The sequence below is a fragment of the Macaca nemestrina genome, chromosome 5 (genome assembly GCF_043159975.1).
Source record: "Macaca nemestrina isolate mMacNem1 chromosome 5, mMacNem.hap1, whole genome shotgun sequence".
Lineage (NCBI taxonomy): Eukaryota > Metazoa > Chordata > Mammalia > Primates > Cercopithecidae > Macaca > Macaca nemestrina.
The window spans coordinates 14,412,953-14,436,073 of NC_092129.1; the positions used below are offsets into that span (position 1 = coordinate 14,412,953).

The 23,121-nt window shown below is 38.4% G+C and overlaps 1 protein-coding gene across 3 annotated transcripts in view; it reads left to right on the forward strand.

Annotated features, from left to right (window-relative positions):
• LOC105492057 (FIG4 phosphoinositide 5-phosphatase) overlaps window positions 1–23,121 on the forward strand; it is a 128,616-nt gene that overhangs the window by 41,228 nt on the left and 64,267 nt on the right. For all 3 annotated transcript variants that reach the window (XM_011758912.3, XM_024796123.2, XM_011758913.2), the window contains 6 exons: window positions 1,953–2,101; window positions 5,121–5,249; window positions 8,244–8,344; window positions 9,881–10,043; window positions 10,447–10,544; window positions 22,509–22,642. In XM_011758912.3, coding sequence (XP_011757214.1) covers window positions 1,953–2,101; window positions 5,121–5,249; window positions 8,244–8,344; window positions 9,881–10,043; window positions 10,447–10,544; window positions 22,509–22,642 — 774 coding nt within the window. The remainder of the gene's footprint in view (window positions 1–1,952; window positions 2,102–5,120; window positions 5,250–8,243; window positions 8,345–9,880; window positions 10,044–10,446; window positions 10,545–22,508; window positions 22,643–23,121) is intronic.

Below are 23,121 nucleotides of genomic sequence, written 5' to 3' on the forward strand. Positions count from 1 at the left end.
AAAATATGTCCTAAGAAAATAACCAGGAGCAAAAATACAAATCTCCATTGGTAAAGAGACATTTATAGCTTCTCTATTTATAATAGCCCAGACAAGCAAACCAAATAGTCCAGGGACATCCCAAATACTGATAACTGAAGAACAGTCAAGTAAATTATTACAACATCATGATAAGTATTTTACTACCATTGATGTGACCAGTATGTGGGCCTGATAGATACAATTGTTGTGATAGATGGAAAATTCTATCAGCTATGATATCCAGACTGAAAATAGAACACAGTGAGGGCTTGAGTCATAAGGACTAAAGGAGGACCTAGAGCATTTGTAGCTGTTGGTGTTATATACTACTGATAGGGTGCTTTGCATTAAAAAATTATTTTAAATTATTAATGTAGTTAACTGTTTCTTTATGAAACAAAAACATGTCTACTACATGGGGTGAATTAGTCTTTATCGATGCAAACCTGAAGGAAGCTGATTATTTTAACAGAAGTGGAGTGAAGGGCTCCTAAAGAAATAGTTTTTACTTCCACAAACATTTATTTAATGTATATTTCCATTGTATTTTTTGCCATCTTCTAGTTTTCAGTCTTTATGCCTAACTTTGTAGTGTTTGTGAATTATTACTGAAGCTCAGTGCTATTATTAGAAATGGCCTTCTTCTGCTTCATATTTCTCAATTTTGTCTGTATTTTTATACTGAGTTGTGATCAAATCATTCTATAAGTAAATACATGTAGGTTAAAGTTTTTGTGCCTCATAAGTAGGCTTTTAAAAAGGTTATAATATATTTTTAAGAATCTCTAGAATAAAGGGATTGTTTTAAATAGAAAGAATTGATTGTTAAAAATCAGAAACCAACTTCTTAATATAACTTTATCCCTTTGAGATTAGATGTTAAAATGAATGGATCCATCAAGCAAATGTGATACAATTGAATTTCACAGATGAAACAAGTCAATTTCAATCAAATTATATAAAGAAATGATAATTAAAATAATGTGTGTGATTCTCCAGACGGAATTGTAGCCATTTTAAAATATGACTAAAATACTTTAAAAACAAATTTGTATGAAGTATTCAAAATACCTTCTGAAATTCTGTGCTAAAAGTGTATAGCTAGGCTTCTTTAGAATTTCCAGTAAAAGCTGGAAAGCCCCCCTCACACGTAAGAAATATATATACACACACACTATACATACATATGTATAGCATATATATGCACTCTATGTATATATGGATATTTATATAGAGTATGCATATATAAATACTCTATAGAGTATAAATATATTTGTATATTTTTATATATAGGTACTTTAAAAATATCTCTAGCTATATATATAGAGTGCTAGAGATGCTTATTTAAAAAGTATTATGTGAAATCAAAATTGTAATGAAATTTAATTTGCACAGAGACAGTTATATTTTTGAAATGCCTTTTACTCTTCTAAAACATGTTTCACTGTAATGGCCTATATTATTTGCTTATTTCTGTTTTACAAAGTCAGTTATGATACCACCATTAATAATTAATATAATTATTTTTGCTGTTGGGTAAACTAGGGTACAGAACTATGCAGTATTGCAGTGGATATTGTAGATCTGTAAAACCCCATACAGATTCATAGAAGCTATGAAAGACCATGAACTTAGACTGATTTTAGTATGAAGCAAAAAATACACATTGTACAAATCAAAGAATGTAGGTTACTGACATTGTATTGTATATTTCCAGTCATGCAGATGCCTGGTCATGCAGTGAGGTTGTTATTTCCAATTACATTTATATTTTGCTGTGTTTTACAGTGCTTATTTGAATAGCATTGCTTCCAAATAAAGTAACAGGTGTTAAGTAATTTAGTTCACAGATTTTAATTCTGTATGGGAGCCAAGACCTTGAAATATGCTTTGCTTTTGTAATTCTTATTAAGTTTCAATTCTGTTCTCAGTTACAGCTATGATTTGTCCCACTCACTTCAATATAATCTCACTGTCTTGCGAATGCCCCTGGAGATGTTAAAGTCAGAAACGACCCAGAATCGCCAAGAGAGCTTTGACATCTTTGAAGATGAAGGATTAATTACACAAGGTGGAAGCGGTAGGTGGTCTTGGCATATCTAATGTATATTAATGTGGTATCCATGAAGTGACATCTTATTAAATTCACTCACATTTCCCTCATATTTGTCCACCCCTCTTTGCTGTTTGTCCTTACGTGGGGTTGTTTTGGATATGTGAAGTTGACCAATTCATTTTTATAGAGATATTAGTCACCATGTAATTTCATTTGTAGGCCAGCCACAAAATTGTATGCTGACATTTTCTAGTAATTATTCATGTACTTTTTATTGAATACATTCAAGCGTAGACTTTTACATGGTGTGCAGAGGTGAAGTTTACATGGATTTTTAAAAAAATATTAGATAATACAGACTCCTTATTTTCCTTCACAGACACCAGTTTGTTATGGTCCGAGTTTTGAAAAAGAGTTACCATGGGTTGCCTATTATGTGCTAGACATTTACATGTAATGTCTCTAATCCTCATAAAAACTCTGCTTAGTAGGTATAATGCTAGTTTTATAGAATTAAAGACTAAGTAGGGAACAGAGGCCTGGAAATGAAGATCATACGGCCATGTCAAGGAATCAGTGCAGCAGGTCAGAGGTCGTTATTACTTTGATCGGTCCCAGCTTGACCCATCAGTCCTGTGTAGGTCTTGCCTCCGCAGGACTGCTGTAAGACACTGTAGGGCCACTCAGTGCCTCACCCAGAGTGCCCCTGAGATCCTGGACTAAACCAGTCACACAGTACCTTTATTGCCAGATTCTTGGGTTGGTCTAGCACTCTAAAGCTAGAGGCATTGCTAATGTGAATATTGTAAGGGAATCATTTCAATAGTTAAGACACTTTAACTGTGTTCAACTGACTGTGGAAAGTAAGTCAATAGTGTCTTTGGGTTCCTTGCTCTGTGCAACTTCAATGATAGTGATGAACATGTGGATGCAGAGGTAGAATCCAATCTAAAGTAGTCCCGGAAGATCTGCCCTTGCAGCACTCTCAAAAAGAGGCTGTGTTCTGTTAATGGTTTGCCAAAGGTTGTGATCCACTCTAAAACGGTTTAGGCTGTTACTTAAACTGAATTTATCCCTGGCATTCCCCTTGACTCTTGTTAGTTTACTTGATTGATTATCACTTGAGCTAAGGTGAAACCCAGGGCACCCTCCCTACTCCCAGATCATTAGATCACATACATTTGCCCTGGTTCAGACACTCTGGTGGTAACCTATACCACTAGAGACAGATAGAGGGCAAGACAGCTAGTGTGTTTGAATATTTGCTTGCAACACTTCTGAATATCACAATTTGTAATGCAAAAGCTGAAAGTATCCCTGAATTTGCCCCAAATGCCATCCAAAATCTGAATTTCAATATCTGTTCTGGGATCTGAATTAAGCCTCCAGTGCTACTTAATTTTTTGTCATCTCTGGAGCAATTCTACTTGACAGATATGAATAATTGGGTGTATTAGTTTATTCTTGTTGCTGTGACAGATTACCTAGCTTAGTTGCTAAAACAACATACATTTATCATCTTACAGAAGGCAGAAGTCCACAGTGGGTGTCAGTGAGCTAAAATTAGCATGTCAGCAGGAGGCTCCAGGGGAGAATCAGTTTTCTTGCCCTTTCCATCTTCTGGGGGCTGCGTTCATCCCCTGGCTCATGGCTCCCTTCCATCTTTAAGGCTACATTACATTACCTGACACTCACACTCCTGTTTTCCTCTTTGACTTACAAGGACCCTGTGATTACATTGGACCCACTTAGAAAATGCAGAATCATTTCCCCGTCTCAAGGTCCTGATTAGGAGCCTTAACTTCATCTTCAGCTTTAATTTCTTCTTGCCATGTAATGTAACAGTTCATATTTACAGTTTCTGGTGATTAGCATGCATACATCTTTGTCGAAGGTGAGATTCTTCTCATCACAGAGGGGTAAACTGATAAGAAACAGGGAGTGAGAGTAGAAGGTATGGAAGTAGGTTGAAAAGGAAAGCAGTAAATTTTTAAAATAATCTGTACTGCATGTCAGATACTTTGCATGTATTATTTAACGTGAACATTATCTTTGAGGTGAGTAGTATTAACATCATTTTCTAGTTTAGAAAGTTGAAATTCAAAGACATTAAGTAACTTGCCTAAAGTCACAGAGTAAGTGACAAAACAGGACTCCTATCGATGTCTTTATTATTAATTCTCTTGTGTAATGCATTGAAAGGGCAGAGAAAGTTTAGTTTTTATGAATCAAACCTAAGTGTAGTATAGTGTATAAACAAATACTCTTAACAGATCATGTTTTGAGGAAAAAGATGGTCTTTATTAACTGCTATTCAGAACCGTTACAGTCTTTTAAGCTATTATCTTATAGTTTTAATTTTTCACTTCATGTAAGTTTTGTAAAACTCATTGCTGTTTTAATACATTTATCTGGATATGCTAAAATTATGTTTGATGAAATTAATTTATTTGTAGAGAAAAGGCCTGACATAATAACAAACGCCATGTATTGGAAGTATTTGTAATACACCAGGCTTATTCTAGGGCCCTTATGTGCATTATTAATTCATTTCATCCTTACAATAACCACGTGGTACAGGTGAGGAAACAGAGGTGCCGCGCTGGGTGAGTAACACTCTTGATCATGCCTGTCACCCTGCTGATGAGAGGCAGAGCCAGGATTTGGATCCAGGAACTTTGACTCCATAGCCATGTGCTCAACCGCTACTTCCACCACCTCTTGTCTTTATGTATTTGTAACATGCCCTCAATTTCCTTGTCATTTTCTTTTCTCTGAAGTTAAGAACTCTCACAAGTCAGAAAAGGGATTTCTTTGACTTTTTACAGAATCAACACAATGTTCTGGACATGATAGGAATGATATCCACTGCAAATGGCAATGCTGTTAACCAAGCATGTTACTTTGAAGTTAAAAACAGAAGTTAACTTTAAAATGAGTTGAATGTCAGCCAATTTCCATATCTTTCTGATACGAACCTTTTTTTTAATTGATACAAAATATTTTATGTGTTTATGGACTGATACAGACTTTTATTTTTCAGGGGTATTTGGCATCTGTAGTGAGCCTTATATGAAATATGTATGGAATGGTGAACTTCTGGATATAATTAAAAATACTGTGCATCGTGACTGGCTTTTGTATATTATTCATGGGTTCTGTGGGCAGTCAAGTATCCTTTTTGGTAAAAAAGTAAGATACATATTACTAAACTTATGATGTATCAATTTGTAGACAGCTACATATGAATTATGTGATTATAATACCACTCTGCACCCCAACAGGAAAACCTGCCCGTGATACTATGTAGTAGAAATACAAATAAGAATGCAGACTATTTGAACAGGCCTGTAATATACCCAGAAAGATGAATAAATAACAAGGAAGAAAATGCAATGCGATATAGGTAGTAAGTGTCATGTTTATCTGGGAGAAGGAGGAGAATTCCTGACAGTTGGAGAGGATGGGACAGGCCCATGGGAATAGTTGAACTTGGCCTGGGCCCTAAACAAAAGTCAGTGCCTTAGCAGCGAGAGAGATCAGCAGTCCGAGCAGAGAGAATCGCAGCCTGGGAAACACTGTGTGTGTAGAGGTGGAAAAACACATAGGAGTGTTCTCCTGGCTTGTGAATAAAACTCCCAGGAGGTAGGATATAGTGGGAAGGAGATTGGTATGTGGGAGTCAGATTGCCAGTCACCAGATTTCCTCGGTGGTCAAGCTGAGGACTTTGGGTTTGGTGCTAGAACTTTTGAAAGGTTTTGTACGGGAGAATGACATTTGCAAAGCAGTATTTAGGAGGCTTGAGTTGACAACCATTTTCAAGCTGGAATAAGTAAAGTGAAACTAGAACAAGGAACGTGAGTTAGGAAAAGATGGCAGTAGTCCAGGCAAGGGGGCAAAATAGATTAAAGAGAAATAGGTTCAGCTTTGGGTTAAGCTGATGAGTTCAATTTTATAAAAACTTTTATTTCCTTCAGTAGCTTCATGTCTCATTAATTTGTAGCTACATTGAAGCCTTTTAATAAAGTGCAGTTATGGGGTTTAAGAAGGTAGCACATACCATCTAGAAGTGGTGATTTGATTTTTTCTATCACTTTTTGAGATCACATAGGGCATTTTTGCATTCAGCATGTTTTCTACTATGTTAGGCTTTTAAAGAAAAAGGCGTTTGTACCTTTTTCCCCCACAGATAAGAAGTGTTTGTAATGGATTTGTATTTTTCTTAATTTTATTCTCTTTAGACATTTAAAAGAACCAAAAAAGAAACTTTTGCTTCTTTGTTTTCAGTTGGAATTTGCAGTTTAATGGCCTCAGATCCTTCTCCAGATCCCCAGGTTTTCTTTGTCTTATTTATGGAGAAAAACCGGTCACTTTGTCCAGCGCACTATGAGGCCCCACTCAGGCCAGCCCTGGCCCCCCTTGGTACTTGGAACTGAAGTTACAGATCTATATTAAAATAATAATAATAATGTACCAAAAAAAAACTTTAAAGGAGTGGTTTCTTTGAGACTATTAAGTGGGTGAATGCGACTGACCATTATTATGCTTTCTTGCACCAGGAGCATTTGAGAGGAGTGGTGCCAAGGGCACAGCTGGTGAGGTTACCCTTGAAGAGCAGCAGGACTGCCTTCTGTGAGGGGGACGAAAGGCTAGATAAAAGCACAGAGGGATTTTGAAACAAAGATCAGTGAGATTTATGTGCTACACTTGAAAATCAGGCTCATTACTTTATAATCACTTTCAACCAGTGAGTGGTATTATCTGGTTGATCATTACTGCATAACGAGATTTGATCCTGAATTACTTTGTCTCTTTACAAAAGTAAATTCTGCCTGGGAAGAACACAGGTTTTTCATCACCAAGGATACCAAAAAGAATGTGCTACAATTTCTAAAGGTAGTTCCTAAAAGATAGTTCTAAGCTGTTTTGTGTTTCCAAGAGCTAACTTGGGGCCTGGCGCATATTAAACATCATAAATGTTTGTTTTTTTTAAATAGTGAGCAGCATCATAGATGATCATTTTGAAGCTCATAAATTTAAATAATGAATCTAGTCTCCTGGTTATCAAGCATTTAATGAATTCTGGAATTCTATATGAGATAGAGTAGCTTTTGATAACAGTAGCTTCTGAATACTACAGACCAGGCACTAGTTGTACACACATTATTTCACCTAGTCCTCCTGACCAACTTTGGTTACTTTATTGTTACTCCATTTTATAGAAGATGAGACTTGGCTCAGAAAGTTAAGTAAGGTGACATAACTAATAAGCTGTATATTGGTTAAGCAGTTCACAATAAATTATTCAGTGTTCAGGATTTGCAGGTAGGTGACAAATTTTGACTGCTTTTAGAGTCTTATACTCAGTTATATCCTCAGTGTTACATATTACTCATAATTTAAACAACCTATTAGATGGCACATGTTCTCTCTGAGAGGTGTATGATCTTGGAAGACTAAGGGAGGTGTATTAGTCCATTCTCACACAGCTATGAAGAACTACCTGAAACTGGGTAATTTATGAAGAAAAGAGGTTTAATTGAGTGTAGGCTTAATAGGAAGCCTGACTGGGAGGCCTCAGGAAACTTACAATCATGGTGGAAGGTGAAGGAGAAGCACGCACATCTTCACAATGGCAGAGCAGGGGAGAGAGCGAGTGAAGGGGGAAGTGCCACACACTTGCAAACAACCAGATCTTGTGAGAACTCACTATCACAAAAACAGCAAGGGGGAAGTCTGCCTCCATGATGCAATCACCTTCCACCAGACTCTTCCCTGACACATGGGGATTACAATTCAAAATGAGATTTGGCCGGGGGCACAGAGCCAAAGCATATCAGAAGGATTAGCTGTTTACATTACTTGTTTATATCCTTTACTTAGCCATAGGGCTTCCCTTGACCAGTAACCGTACACCTGCTTACCATTTCCTCTGAAATTTATGGAAAGCACTCCTTAGTTAGGTTGGATATTGCCTTCCCTTTGTAGCTGAACTGCAATTCTGAAGAAACCATTAGATCCAGTGCTGTTCCATTCTTGGGTGGAGCTTTTGGTGTTCTTTAAGCCATTGGACTAGCTGTATCTAAATGTGTATGTAAGGTATAATGACTCTATTGGTCTTATGTGACAGTCATGAATGCTAAACAACCTTAACTTGCTTTCTAAGAGCTGTTGATCTATGGACGACCAGTGTATGTCACTCTAATAGCTAGAAGATCAAGTAAATTTGCTGGCACCCGTTTTCTTAAAAGAGGTGCAAACTGTGAGGTAAGATGACAAACAGTATCTTCACTGAACTTTAAAGTTTGGTATCAGCTTTGCTGATGTAGAAGCACAGTGAAATTTTAAAACATGAAATTTCTTAGTTTGGGATGTTATCAGGAGAATACAGTTGCCATTTGGTATCAACAAGGGATTGGTTCTAGGAACCCCCTTCCCATCCAAAATCCACAAATGCTGAAGTCTCTTATATAATATGGCCTAGTGTTTGCATATAACCTATGTACACTCATCTGTATACTTTAAGTCATCTCTAGATTACTTCTAATATCTAATATGATGTAAATGCTATGCAAATAGTTCTATTACTATATCGTTAAGGGAATAACGACAGTAAAAAAGGTCTGCACGTGTTCAGTTCAGATGCAACCGTTGTAGGCCTAACTACATTTTCTATCTGAGATTGGTTGACTGTGGAGGGAACCCATGGATGTGGGGGGCTGACAATAATTAATACTCCAGTGCATCTGAAACATGTGAGAAGTATGACTAATAAACAGATGTTCTGAAAAGTCAGCCATCTTAGAGTTATGCAGTGCTTTGAGGAATTATAAAATGTCTAATGTTGTGGAGGGTGAGCCATTTCTATAATATGTGGTACATGTTTAATGTAGAGACAAAAATAGCAAAGCACCTCCACCCAAGTAGAAGGCAGCACTCATCACGGGAAGTCAATTCTTGATTAGAAGATGAAGTGGAGCAAGGTACGGGAAACCTTTGCCCTCTTCGTCTTTTTTGCCCAGACTCCTTTTTCTGTTCACCGTTAGAAAATAACAACAGCAAAAATGCAGCCATCCTTCCATCAGCCGTGTTCTCTCCTTTGAGTGCTCCGTCTCTGTTTGCAATAGACAACTTGAGTCTTGAGTGGATGTGTGATTCGGTAGACAGATTGAGTGAGGCATTGGATTTTGATCCTGGCTTAAAATAGCAACATTGTTCTTAAAATTATATCAACAATGAAAATTGTTACAGCTGATGCTTTAAAATATCAGGATTTTGCAACTATATTATTTACTTTTGAATATTCAAAGGATAATCAGACATGTTATTACTGCCTCTAAAATTATTCTTTATTATGTCCTTATATACTTCTATAAGTACCTCAAAACCCTATTTTTTCCTTTTGTCCATCAGGCATTATATGAATCTCACTCTTTTGTTCTTTTATGTCATTTTGGTCGTCAGAATTGAATTTTGATATTCTTCTAGTCTTCCTTACCTCCTGTGTAATTTCGTGTAATTGTCGTTTCTTTCCCTCTCTCGCATTTATTTAAACCAGCTGTTTCCTATCTGACTTATATTATTAGAGATTAATTTGGTTTTTTCCTAGTCTATTCTCTGCTACTTTTAATTGCCTTCTTTATTATATTTTAATGGTTTTGCTTTTCTAATGTGCATATTGAATATTGATCAAGGTTTACCTCTCAAAACTTTCAAAGAATAGGAATTATAACTTCATTGAAAGTTATTTCATTAAACATTTCTAAGAACATAATGTATTTTTCAATGCACCTTTCTTTTCAGGGTGATGTTGCAAATGAAGTGGAGACTGAACAAATACTTTGCGATGCTTCTGTGATGTCTTTCACTGCAGGAAGTTATTCTTCTTACGTACAAGTTAGAGGATCTGTGCCCTTATACTGGTCTCAGGACATTTCAACTATGATGCCTAAACCACCTATTACATGTGTGTGGAGCTATGTTTTTAATAATAACTCCTGTCCTTACATTTAGAGATAGTGAACTGTTGTCACAGAAACCTCATAAATACTTAGGTTTTCACGAGGTTTTAGTCCTGGAAGGTAGTTAATTTAGAAGAGGAATTTCTGTTTTTCTTACGTAATAAATTTATATTTAATTTTGACTGTTAGTAAATTATTTTTATTTTGCTTCAGAAATGTAAGAATCATTCAAATGTAATAAATACATGATGAATAAGTGTCTAGTGAGCACCTTAAGAAGGATCTGGGAAGTGAAGCTATTGAAAGATTAGTCAAATTGCATTTCTTTAAAAAAAACAACCCTATGCTTCTTTTATTTTTGCTTTGCAATTTTCATTCAGGTGCTTTTTCATCTTTTTTCCTTCTTAGTGGATCAGGCAGATCCATTTGCACATGTGGCTGCCCTTCACTTTGACCAGATGTTTCAGAGGTTTGGCTCTCCCATCATCATCTTGAATTTGGTGAAGGTATGATGTGCTCATCTGTTTGGTTATGAGATTCAGACACTCTGGGAAGCCTCTTCCTCAGCACAGTGGGGGTTAACAAGCCGTGCTTTCCCTCTCCCTAGTGGAGAGACGTGCAGATTATTATGCTGGGACAGCTCACTGTGTCTGAGCTGAGTCACTTTTCTTTGGCCTCAGATTCCATATGGCTTCTTCTCTGCATGGCTGAAAAAAACCAGTAGTATTTCTCTAAGGGAGTAGAGTGATTCAGTATATCAGGAAATCATTGTGTCCTGATTTCCTTGTGTGAATTAGATGTAGGTAAAACTTCTGCCTTAGTTCCCAGGACAACCTGGAGAAAGAAGCATGAAAATCAAACTATCACAGCCTCAACTTTACAGTCAGCTCCCTTGAAAATCCATAAGCTCCCCTGGGCAAATTAATTTATAATAATAGGATCAAAAGGCTAGATTCATAAACTAGGGTACTGTTGTTTCTCAGGGATCAGGTGGGCTTGTGAGAAGCCCAGACAAGGTGGTATTAGCCTCATAGTTCCCTGCTTTCTTGGCAGAGTACATGGACTAGTCAGCGTATCTATCTATATGAATGGGCATACAGGTCAAAGGCTGAGAATAGGAGGCAGGGAGATCACACAATAAGTTTTATCTGCATCTGTGGCAGCCAAGTGAATTGAAAGACTCTCGGTCAGAAGCCAAGAAGACCCTGAGAGTATGAAAAGCAAGGGCGTTGTTACATCATGTGCTCGTGGTGGTGCCCAAGCATCTAGTACTGTCTGAGGTTATTCTGAGAGGTTGGTTAATAAATGTAAATGAATTTACTAAAAAACCAAGGAAGCCTGTGACCCTGTGTCCATTTAGTGAGTCGTTAATTTTTATTTATTTATTTTTTATTATACTTTAAGTTCTCGGATACATGTGCAGAACGTGCAGGTTTGTTACATAGGTATACATGTGCTGTGGTGGTTTGCTGCACCCATTAACCCTTCATCTATATTAGGTGTTTCTCCTAATGCTATCCTTCCCCTATCCCCCCACCCCCTGACAGGCCCCAGTGTGTGATGTTCCCCTCCCTGTGTCCATGTGTTCTCATTGTTCAGTTCCCACTTATGAGTGAGAACATGCAGTTTTTGATTTCCTGTTCCTGTGTTAGTTTACTGAGAATGATGGTTTCCAGCTTCATCCATGTCCCTGCAAAGGACATGAACTCATCCTTTTTTATGGCTGCATAGTATTCCATGTTGTATATGTGCCACATTTTCTTTATCCCCCCTATCGTTGATGGGTATTTGGGTTGGTTCCAAGTATTTGCTATTGTGAATAGTGCTGCAATAAACATATATGTGCATGTGTCTTTATAGTGGAATGATTTATAATCCTTTGGGTATATACCCAGTAATGGGATTGCTGGATCAAATGGTATTTCTGGTTCTTGATCCTTGAGGAATTGCCACGCTGTCTTCCAAAATGGTTGAACTAATTTACACTCTCACCAACAGTGTAAAAGCGTTCCTATTTTTCCACATCCTCTCTAGCATCTTCTTTCCTGACTTTTAAATGATCGCCATTCTAACTGGCATGAGATGGTATCTCATTGTGGTTTTTTTGATTTGCATTTCTCTAATGACCAGTGATGATGAGCCTTTTTTCGTATGTTTGTTGGCCACATATTAATGTCTTCTTTTGAGAAGTGTCTGTTCATATCCTTCGCCTACTTTTTGATGGGGTTGTTTTTTTCTTGTAAATTTAGGTTCCTTGTAGATTCTGGATATTAGACCTTTGTGAGATGGAGAGATTCTACAATGTTCTCCCATTCTGTAGGTTGCTTGTTCACTCTGATGTTAGTTTCTTTTACTGTGCAGAAACTCTTTAGTTTAATTAGATCCCGTTTGTCAATTTTGGCTTTTGTTGCCGTTGCTTTTGGTGTTTTAGTCATGAAGTCTTTGCCCATGCCTATGTCCTGAATGGTATTGCCTAGGTTTTCTTCTAGGGTTTTTATGGTATTAGGTCTTACATTTAAATCTTTAATTCATCGACTTAATTTTTGTGTAAGGTGTAAGGAAGTAATTTATAGATTCAATGCCATCCCCATCAAGCTACCATTGACTTTCTTCACAGAATTAGAAAAAACTACTTTAAATTTCGTATGGAACCAAAAAAGAGCCCATGTAGCCAAGATAATCCTACGCAAAAAGAACAAAGCTGGAGACGTCATGCTACCTGACTTCAAACCATACTACAAGGCTACAGTAACCAAAACAGCATGTTACTGGTACCAAAACAGAGATATAGACCAATGGAACAGAACAGAGGCCTCAGCAATAACACCACACATCTGCAACCATCTGATCTTTGACAAACCTGACAAAAACAAGCAATGGGAAAAGGATTCCCTATTTAATAAATGGTGCTGGGAAAACTGGCTAGCCATATGCAGAAAACTGAAACTGGGTCCCTTTCTCACACCTTATAGTCAGTCATTTACCAAGTATTTTTGAGAGTTTCCTATGTGCCAAGGCAGTTCCATATACAACTCCTACCTCGAGCTAACAGCCTGTTGTAGGAGATGGTGAGGTAATGCAGAGGCACCAGTACAAGGCAAATGGTGCAATAAGAGCTTATAATGGAGAGAAGTCTTTCCTGAGAACAGGATGAGTTAGCATCAGCCTGAAGGAAGAGGCATTAACCAGGTCAATGGGAAAGAGAATGGTCTTCAACTCAGAGCACAGCATGCACAGAGTCCCTAGGACAGGAGGAAGTGTGGTGGGTTGGAGGAAGAAAAGGGGGTTCTCTGTGGTTGGGGCCCAGAGGGTGAGGACAAGATGCTTGTTGTGAGATGAGGCTAAAGAGATGGTTATGGCCAGACCATGCAGGGTATTGTAGGCTGTATTAATGAGCCTGACCTTCTTCCTGAGAGTAATGGAAGGTCATTAAGAATCTTGCATGGTTGAGAGGATCCTTGTCATATTTATGTTTTGAAAAGATTACTGTGACCTCAACATAGAAGACAAATGGATCAGTACAAGGCTAACGTCAATGCTGGAAGACCAGATAGGAGGCTGTTACAATTGTCCAGAAAAGAGGTGATTATGCCTTAAACCAGGGTGGTGTGGTGGAGATGTAGAGAAGTGGACAGTCAGTAGACTTGGTGATGTGCTGGATTTGAAATGAGGGGACGGGGGATGTCAGACTCAATTCCCAGTTTTCTGGCTTACTCAGGTGGGTGAATGGTGATGCCATTCACTGAAATACAGAACACTGACTGGGTTTGTTGGAGGAAGATCATGGGTGTAGCTTGGATATACTGAGTGAGGTTTGAGGTATGCTTGAGTCCTCTAAACGGAGGTAACAGTTCAGGGCATGGTTCAGGAGCTCAGAGGAGAGGTCTGGGCCCAGATGTGATTTTTGTAACTCTGTTTACAAGTGACATTTGAAGGCATGGGCATGGATGAGATGCCCATGTGGAGAGTATAAAGTAAGAAGGAAAAACCTCAAACCTCATCTTGGGGGATCTCCAGCTCTGAACGCCCAGTTAGAGTGGCTGAATCTCCAAAGAAGTCAGAGAACAAAACAGCCAGAGGAGTGGGAAGAAAACCAGGAAGTGCTGTGTTAGGAATACCAAGAGAAAGCATGTTTCACAATGAAGGAAGTGAATGATCAGCAGCATCAAATGCTGAGGGCTCAAGTAAGATGAGGATGGAAAAATTGTCCGTTAGTGTTAGCATCATGGAGGGCACTGATTGAAGTGGACCGAGTGTGGGATAACAGTGAGAAAGTGGGAGCAGTAAGTATTTACTCTTCCCCCAATAGGAGTACCCAGTAAAAGATGGCATTTTTATTTTTTAAAAGAGATCATACCGATATGTTTAAAAGCCTATGGGGAGGATACATTTGAAAGGGAGAGTTGTCTGACACAGGAGAGAAAAGGAATGATCCGTGATTTCATGTACTTAAGAAAGTAGGAAATGATGAAATCTGAAGCATACGTGGTAGAATTATTATTTTATTTTTGAGACAGGGTCATGCTCTGTCACCTAGGCTGGAGTGCAGTGGCAAGATCATAGCTCACTGCAACCTTGAACTCCTGGCCTTAAGTAATTCTCCCACCTCAGTCTCCCAAAAGTGCTGGGATTACAGTCATGAACCATGGCGCCTGACTGCAATTATTTTAATGAAGAGACAGAGACTAGTAAGGGTTCGGGCATGTGTGTATTTGTGAGCATGCACATTCCATTCTGATGGCTTTAATTTCTCCTTAAGGTAGGAGGAATGATCATGCTGAGAGTGGAGGTTTGAAGGGAGTGGAGAAGGTTTAAGTCTTGTGTACATAAGAGGGTAAGTTGACTAGAAACCTGCAGGAAGTACCAAGAGCCAATTTCAAGTTGGTAATCATGATTTCTTAAATGGAATCATTTTACTATTGCCTGCCTTCTTCCAGCAGGCTTGTGAATGAGTGTAAGCACAGGTAAAATAATAATTGGGTTTATTTAGTTTCATCAGACAGGTGTGACATAAAAAGACAGGATTTTGACAATATTGTGATTGAAGTGGAACATGAAATCTGAGCCAAATAAGGACAGGGCTAAAAGAACAGGGCTGCTGGAGAAAGTGGAGATGTCAGTGGATTGCGGTCCTCATGAGGTGGGGTATTTAAAGCAAGCAATGTGGAAATAAAAGAGGTCACGAATAAGAAATGTTGAAGAAAGAGCAGCCTGTGATAATGAATTGGTCTAAGTTGTGAGAGTGGGAATGGGGATTTAAAGTGGAAAAGGAGGCCGGGCGCGGTGGCTCACGCCTGTAAACCCAGCACTTTGGGAGGCCGAGGCGGGCGGATCACAAGGTCAGGAGATCGAGACCACGGTGAAACCCCGTCTCTACTAAAAATACAAAAAATTAGCCGGGCGCGGTGGCGGGCGCCTGTAGTCCCAGCTACTCAGGAGGCTGAGGCAGGAGAATGGTAAACCCAGGAGGCGGAGCTTGCAGTGAGCCGAGATCGCGCCACTGCACTCCAGCCTGGGCGACAGAGCGAGACTCCGTCTCAAAAAACAAACAAACAAACAAATAAAGTGGAAAAGGAGGTGGAGAAACTGAAAGTCACCCAGTGTATTAGTCTGTTTTCACGTTACTGATAAAGACATACCTGAGCCTGGGTAATTTATAAAGAAAAAGGAGTTTAATGGATTTACAGTTCCCTGTGGCTGGGGAGGCCTCACAATCATATCAGAAAGCAAAAGACACATGTTACATGGTGGCAGACAAGAAAGAATGAAAACCAAGCAAAAAGAGAAACCCCTTATAAAATTATCAGCCCTCGTGAGACTTACTCACTACCATAAGAACAGTATGGGGGAGACCACCCCCATGATTCAGTTGTCTCCCACCAGGCCCCTCCCACAACACGTGGGAATTATGGGAGCTACAATTCAAGATGAGATTTGGGTGGGGACACAGCCAAACCATATCACCCAGGAGGGAGGCAAAGCTTTGGGTGGGGAAGAGACAGTTCCCAGGAGAGGACTGTATAAATACATGCATGGGCTCAAAGGGTGTGTGTGTGTGTGTGTGTGTGTGTGTGTGTGTGTGTGTGTGTGTGTGTTTTAAATCAAGAGTATGGAGGAATATGTCCCCAAACTGGCAGCTAGGGGAGAAGAGTGAAACAGTGAGGCAGTCAGCTTCATTTCTTCCTGTGTTGCTCTTTGTAATTGCATCGCACTAGGGATTGACTTTGTAAAATAAATCATTCAGGTGTTAAATAATCATTTTCTAGACATTTGTTCATATTAATTCAGAAGTTTCATATTCACGTCTCTCTCCATATCAACTCAGAATAATATAAGGTGGATAATCTCTAAACTCAGTCTAATATTAAACAATAGTTATAGTATATACATAAGTGAAAATTTAAAATATAAAAACTTTAGTGAAAATACTCATGGACACTTTTCCAGTAAATGTATAGAAAATAAGTTATTGTTAGTATGGAAATAAATTATTGCTAAAGTATTAAATTATAAAGTGTTACTGGATTAGAAACCTAGATTTAAATTAGTGGATTTAGTCAGAGCACGACCCTGCCTCAATAATAAAATAAGATAAAATAAGTTCATGTTTTACAGAGTTCGTATAGTGTGGTTGAAAAGCTGTCATTAAATGGAGGTTCAGGTCTACAATGCTTGAAATAATTCTCTATTAATTGTGCACACTCAAAAAATACTATCATATACATGTGATTATAATGTATTCTTTGCCAGGTATCTCACATGTACTTTTATTTTTTTGAATATTTAAAGATCGGTCAGTGGATTTTAAAATTGTACTTGTTTATTGTTCCACTGCAGTAAAAATCCTGACAATGACTAGAAGTTAGCTACAGAAAGTGTTTGGAGATTAAGTTGCTGTTTCATGGAATAGGAAAGTATTTTGTTGTTTATAGCACTAGTTTTATTCATAGGATTAAAGAAGATGTTTATTCAGGTCACTTGGTAGAAGACCTTATTAATTGTGATTAAAGAGCCAAAGAATACATGTGTGTATAGAATGATACCTAGGGGATACTCATTCTTTATTCTACCACCATATGAAGAAGATAATAAAGTGAAATGCTTTTTGTGATTTCATTTTTCTTTTACCCTGTGTTGTGAACTTCTTCCCATTTGTGAAAGTTTGAGGCACTGGTTGAAAGACAGTTTGCAGCAATCCGTGTGCCTTCAGTGCTGCTACTGTATCAACAGGAGGCCAACCTACGATCAAGTATAACTGTACATCAGAGGTTTTTAATCTGTGGGCCATGCATGGCTGTTAGGGGATCTTGGAATCTTTTGAAATGATATGCAGTTGGATGTGGTGCTCATGCCTATAATCCCAGTGACTTGGGAAACTGAGGCGGGAGGCTTGCACAAGACCAGGAGTCTGAGAGCAGCCTGGGCAGCCTAGGAGACCCAGTCTCTACAAAAAAATTGTTTTTCAATTAGTTGGGCATGATGCACACCTGTAGTCCCAGCTACTTGGAGGCTGAAGTGGGAGGATCACTTGAGTCCAGAAGTTCCAGGATGCAGTGAGCTATGATTGCACCACTGCATTCCAGCCTGGGTGACAGAGTGAGACCCTGTCTCTTTATAAAAAAAGAAAGAAAAAAAAATGATATGCAAAATCGCTTGTGTATGTAAAGTTTTCCTTTACTTGTTAGGGGTCTGTGGCTCTAAAGAGGTTGACTAACAACCCACTAACACTAATCCTCTATGGACAGAGAATACATACAGCAGATTCTTCATACAGAGATGAACGAAGGTTGCTCAAACATTTCCTCTCCATCCCACAAAATGTCAGATTTGATATAAGCATTTCAAGAAGATTTTGTTTCCCTAGTTGATTTTAAACGCTTTTGAGAAAAATTTCAGATATATAATTTTCTCATATATATAAATAAGCAAAATTTATTTTCATCCTAAAATTTAACACTGTTCTTAATTCTTATCTAATTATTTCATTTGATGTATTCAGCTGTGCCCAATAGCTACCCCTTTTTGTTTCTACAGTAGTTATCTAATTAAATTCATAGCAATTGAAAAGTAATCTCCATGATTGAAAACAGCAGTCTAATTTTGATGCCAACAATAGTGCCTTAACACCATTTCAGTCTCACTATTGTAGAATTAATTGTTTTTCTTTGTTTCTAAGTGAAGGCTTGATGGGGGTAATAATGAAAATGGCAAATTTTTATAGGGTACTTCCTATATGACAGCTGTTCTATAGAAACTCGCCATGCTCTGCTGCTGGATTTGGTTTGCCAGTATTTTATTGAGGATTTTCACCTCAATGTTCATCAGGGATATTGGCCTGTGTCTTTTTGTTGTGTCTCTGCCAGGTTTTGGTGTCAAGATGATGCTGGCCTCATAAAATGAGTTAGGGAGGAGTCCCTCTTTTTCTAATGTTTGGAATAGTTTCAGAAGGAATGATACCAGCTCCTCCTTGTACCTCTGGTAGAATTTAGCTGTGAATCTGTCTGGTCCTGGGTTTTCTTTGGTTGGTAGGCTATTAATTATTGCCTCAATTTCAGAACTTGTTATTGATTTATTCAGAGATTCGACCTCTTCCTGGTTTAGTCTTGGGAGGGTGTATGTGTCCAGGGATTTATCCATTTCTTCTGGATTTTCTAGTTTATTTGCATAGAGACGTTTTAAGTATTCCCTGATGATAGTTTGTATTTCTGTGGGATCAGTGATGATCTCTCTTTAACATTTTTTATTGTGTGTCTATTTGATTCTTCTCTCTTTTTTTCTTTATTAATGTGGCTAGTGGTCTATCTATTTTGTTAGTCTTTTCAAAAAAAAAAAAAAGCAACTCCTGGATTCACTGATTTTTTGAAGGGTTTTTCATGTCTCTATCTCCTTCAGTTCTGCTCTGATCTTAGTTATTTCTTGTCTTCTGCTAGCTTTTGAATTTGTTTGCTCTGCCGCCACCAAGTCGGCTTCATCCCTGGGGTGCAAGGCTGGTTTAACATATGCAAATCAATAAACGTAATCCGTCTCATAAACAGAACCAATGACAAAAACCACATGATTACCTCAGTAGATGCAGAAAAGGCCTGCGATAAAATTCAACACCCATTCATGCTAAAAACTCTCAGTTAGGTGCTGATGGAACATATCTCAAAATAATAAGAGCTATTTATAACAAACCCACAGCCAATATCATACTGAATGGGCAAAAGCTGGAAGCATTCTCTTTGAAAATCGGCACAAGACAAGGATGCCCCCTCTCACCACTCCTATTCAATATAGTATTGGAAGTTCTGGCCAGAGCAATCAGGCAAGAGAAAGAAATAAAGGGTATTCAAATAGGAAGATAGGAAGTCAAATTGTCTCTGTTTGCAGAGGACATGATTATATATTTAGAAAACTCCATAGTCTCAGCCCAAAAACTCCTTAAGCTGATAAGCAACTTCAGCAAAGTCTCAGGATAAAAAATCAATGTGCAAAAATCACAAGCATTCCTATACACCAATAATAGGCAAACAGAGAGCCAAATGATGAATGAACTCCCGTTCAAAATTGCTACAAAGAGAATAAAATACCTAAAAATACAATTTACAAGGGATGTGAAGGACCTCTTCAAGGAGAACTACAAACCACTGCCCAAGGAAATAGGAGAGGACACAAACAGATGGAAAAACATTCCATGTTAATTGATAGGAAGAATCGATATTGTGAAAATGGCCATACTGCCCAAAGGAATTTATAGGTTCAGTGCTATCCCCATCAAGCTACCATTGACTTTCTTCACAGAATTAGAAAAAACTACTTTAAATTTCATATGGAACCAAAAAAGAGCCTGTATAGCCAAAACAATCTTAAGCAAAAAGAACAAAGCTGGAGGCATCATGCTACCTGACTTCAAACTATACTACAAGGCTACAGTAACCAAAACAGCATGGTACTGGTACCAAAACAGATACATAGACCAATGGAACAGAACGGAGGCCTCAGCAATAACACCACACATCTACACATCTGATCTTTGACAAACCTGACAAAAACAAGCAATGGGGAAAGGATTCCCTATTTAATAAATGGTGCTGGGAAAACTGGCTAGCCATATGCTGAAAACTGAAACTGGACCCTTTCTTTATACCTTAAACAAAAAATTAACTCCAGATGGATTAAACACTTAAATTTAAGAACTAAAACCATAAAAGCCCTAGAAGGAAACCTAGGCAATACCATTCGGGACATAGGCATGGGCAAAAACTTCATGACTAAAACACCAAAAGCAATGGCAACAAAAGCTAAAATGGACAAATGGGATCTAATTAAACTAAAGAGCTTCTGCACAGTAAAAAAACAACAACAACAACAAAAAACTATCATCAGAGTGAACAGGCAACCTACAGAATGGGAGAAAATAGTTGCAATCTATCCATCTCACAAAGGGCTAGTATCCAGAATCTACAAGGAACTTAAATTTACAAGAAAAAAAAAAAAACTCATCAAAAAGTAGGCGAAGGATATGAACAGACACTGCTCAAAAGAAGACATTTATGTGCAGCCAACAAACATATGTAAAAAGGCTTATCATCACTGATCATTAGAGAAATGCAAATCAAAACCACAATGAGATACCATCACCATCTCATGCCAATTAGAATGGCGATCATTTAAAAGTCAGGAAACAACTGATGCTGGAGAGAATGTGAAGTAGGAATGCTTTTACACTGTTGGTGGGAGTGTAAATTAGTTCAACCATTGTGGAAGACATTGTGGTGATTCCTCAAGGATCTAGAACCAGAAATACCATTTGACTCAGCAATCCCATTACTGGGTATATACCCAAAGGATTATAAATCATTCCACTATAAAGACACATGCATATATATGTTTATTGCAACACTATTCACATTAGCAAAGACTTGAAGCCAACCCAAATGCCCATCAGTGATAGACTGGATAAAGAAAACGTGTCACATACACACTGTGGAATACTATGCAGCCATAAAAAAGGATGAGTTCATGTCCTTGGCAGGGACATGGATGAAGCTGGAAACCATCACTCTCAGCAAACTAACACAGGAACCGAAAACCAAACACTGCATGTTCTCACTCATAAGTGGGAACTGAACAATAAGAACACATGGACACAGAGAGGGAAACAGCACACACCGGGGCCTATCAGGGGATTGGGGGCTAGAGGAGGGTTAGCATTAGGAAAAATACCTAATGTAGATATCAGGCTGATGGATACAACAAACCACCATGGCACGTGTATACCTATGTAACAAACCTGCACATTCTGCACATGTATCCCAGAACTTAAAGTAAAACAAAACAAAACAAAAAAAGCTCACAATGCTCTATCTCATTTATGTCTCACATTAATGTTGTGAGGAAGATACTGTTGTTACCCCATTTTATAGATGAAAAAAATGGAGGTGTAGGGAAATTGAGAACATTGCTGAAGGCCACATGGCTAGTGAGTGACAGAGTCAGCACTCCAACCACAGAGCTGTACAATAAAGTACTAGCTTGTCTTGAATGAGAGGCAGTGCAGTGCCTAACTAAAGAGATACCCCAGGCAAGGAGGCAGAAACCAAGGTTTAGTTCCATGAGTCCTCTCAACCTCAATTCATTCAACCACAGTGTAAAAAGAAAAAGAAGGCCGGGCGCGGTGGCTCAAGCCTGTAATCCCAGCACTTTGGGAGGCCGAGACGGGCGGATCACGAGGTCAGGAGATCGAGACCATCCTGGTTAACACGGTGAAACCCCGTCTCTACTAAAAAATACAAAAAAACTAGCCGGCCGAGGTGGCGGACGCCTGTAGTCCCAGCTACTCGGGAGGCGGAGGCAGGAGAATGGCGTGAACCCGGGAGGCGGAGCTTGCAGTGAGCTGAGATCCGGCCACTGCACTCCAGCCTGGGTGACAGCGCGAGACTCCGTCTCAAAAAATAAAAAATAAAAAAAAATAAAAAAAAAAAAGAAAAAGAAATACCTGTCTTGGTTATCCCACAGAGTATTTGCAAGTCTACTTTATGAAGTCCTGTGAAGGCTGTGGAGCTGCTTTCTGCTGTGCTAGTTTAGGAATTGTTCATCCAGACCAGTTGATTTCTTTCTGACCTTCAGCTGGCTAAAGTTGGGGGCTCCCTTTTTCTGGTCCTTGGGAGGGATCTCCTCTGTCAGAGCTGGGTGTGGAGTGTGTGGGCCATGGCCCATGGGGGGTAAGCTGGGTTTCTCAGGATGCAGGGAGGGTACCAGGAAGAAACCTGTTCTCCTTGAATCTTTAAAGCTCATTATCTGTTCACTTTAATGCAGTGGAGCATTTATTTCTTTGTGTTTTTATTATTTCTGATTATTGTAGCTAGGTTTCATTTTAGTATATTTAAGACTTGGATTTTTTGTCTTAGCTTAAAAGTAAACATGTTGAGCCTGTTCTTCTGATTTAAGGGAATTGAAACACTGAAAATGTTTAATTTTTGATGAAGGAACGAGAGAAAAGAAAGCATGAAAGAATTCTGAGTGAAGAACTTGTTGCTGCTGTGACCTATCTCAACCAGTTTCTGCCTCCTGAGCACACTATTGTTTATATTCCCTGGGACATGGCCAAGTATACCAAAAGGTGAATGATACTCTTCTGCCTGGCTATGATTGTTTGCTTTTCTTATAATGAGAAACAACAGAAAGCTGACCTCTATGGTAAAGTAAATTTTACCCTGTTAATTTCTTTCATGAACCTGTTGAGGGGCTGTTTTGAGTACATCAATAAACTAACCAAACTTTTTTTTTTTAATTTCATCTATCTATCTATCTATCTGTTCTGTCTGTCTGTCTGTCTGTCTGTCTGTCTATCTATCTATCTATCTATCTATCTATCTATCTATCTATCTATCTATTTATTTTGCCTGTTGTGGATACCATTTGCAACTTGTTTGAAATATCTAGTCGTTTCAGAACATTTCTACCACTATTCCTTGAAGGCATTAGTTTTACTTTTTTCTGTATCATCTGTCTCACTATTTTAACACTTTCTCAGATGTCACTCGTGGATGAACCTGTGGTAATTCCTGACTGTATATAGTAGATCCAGACTCCCTAGTG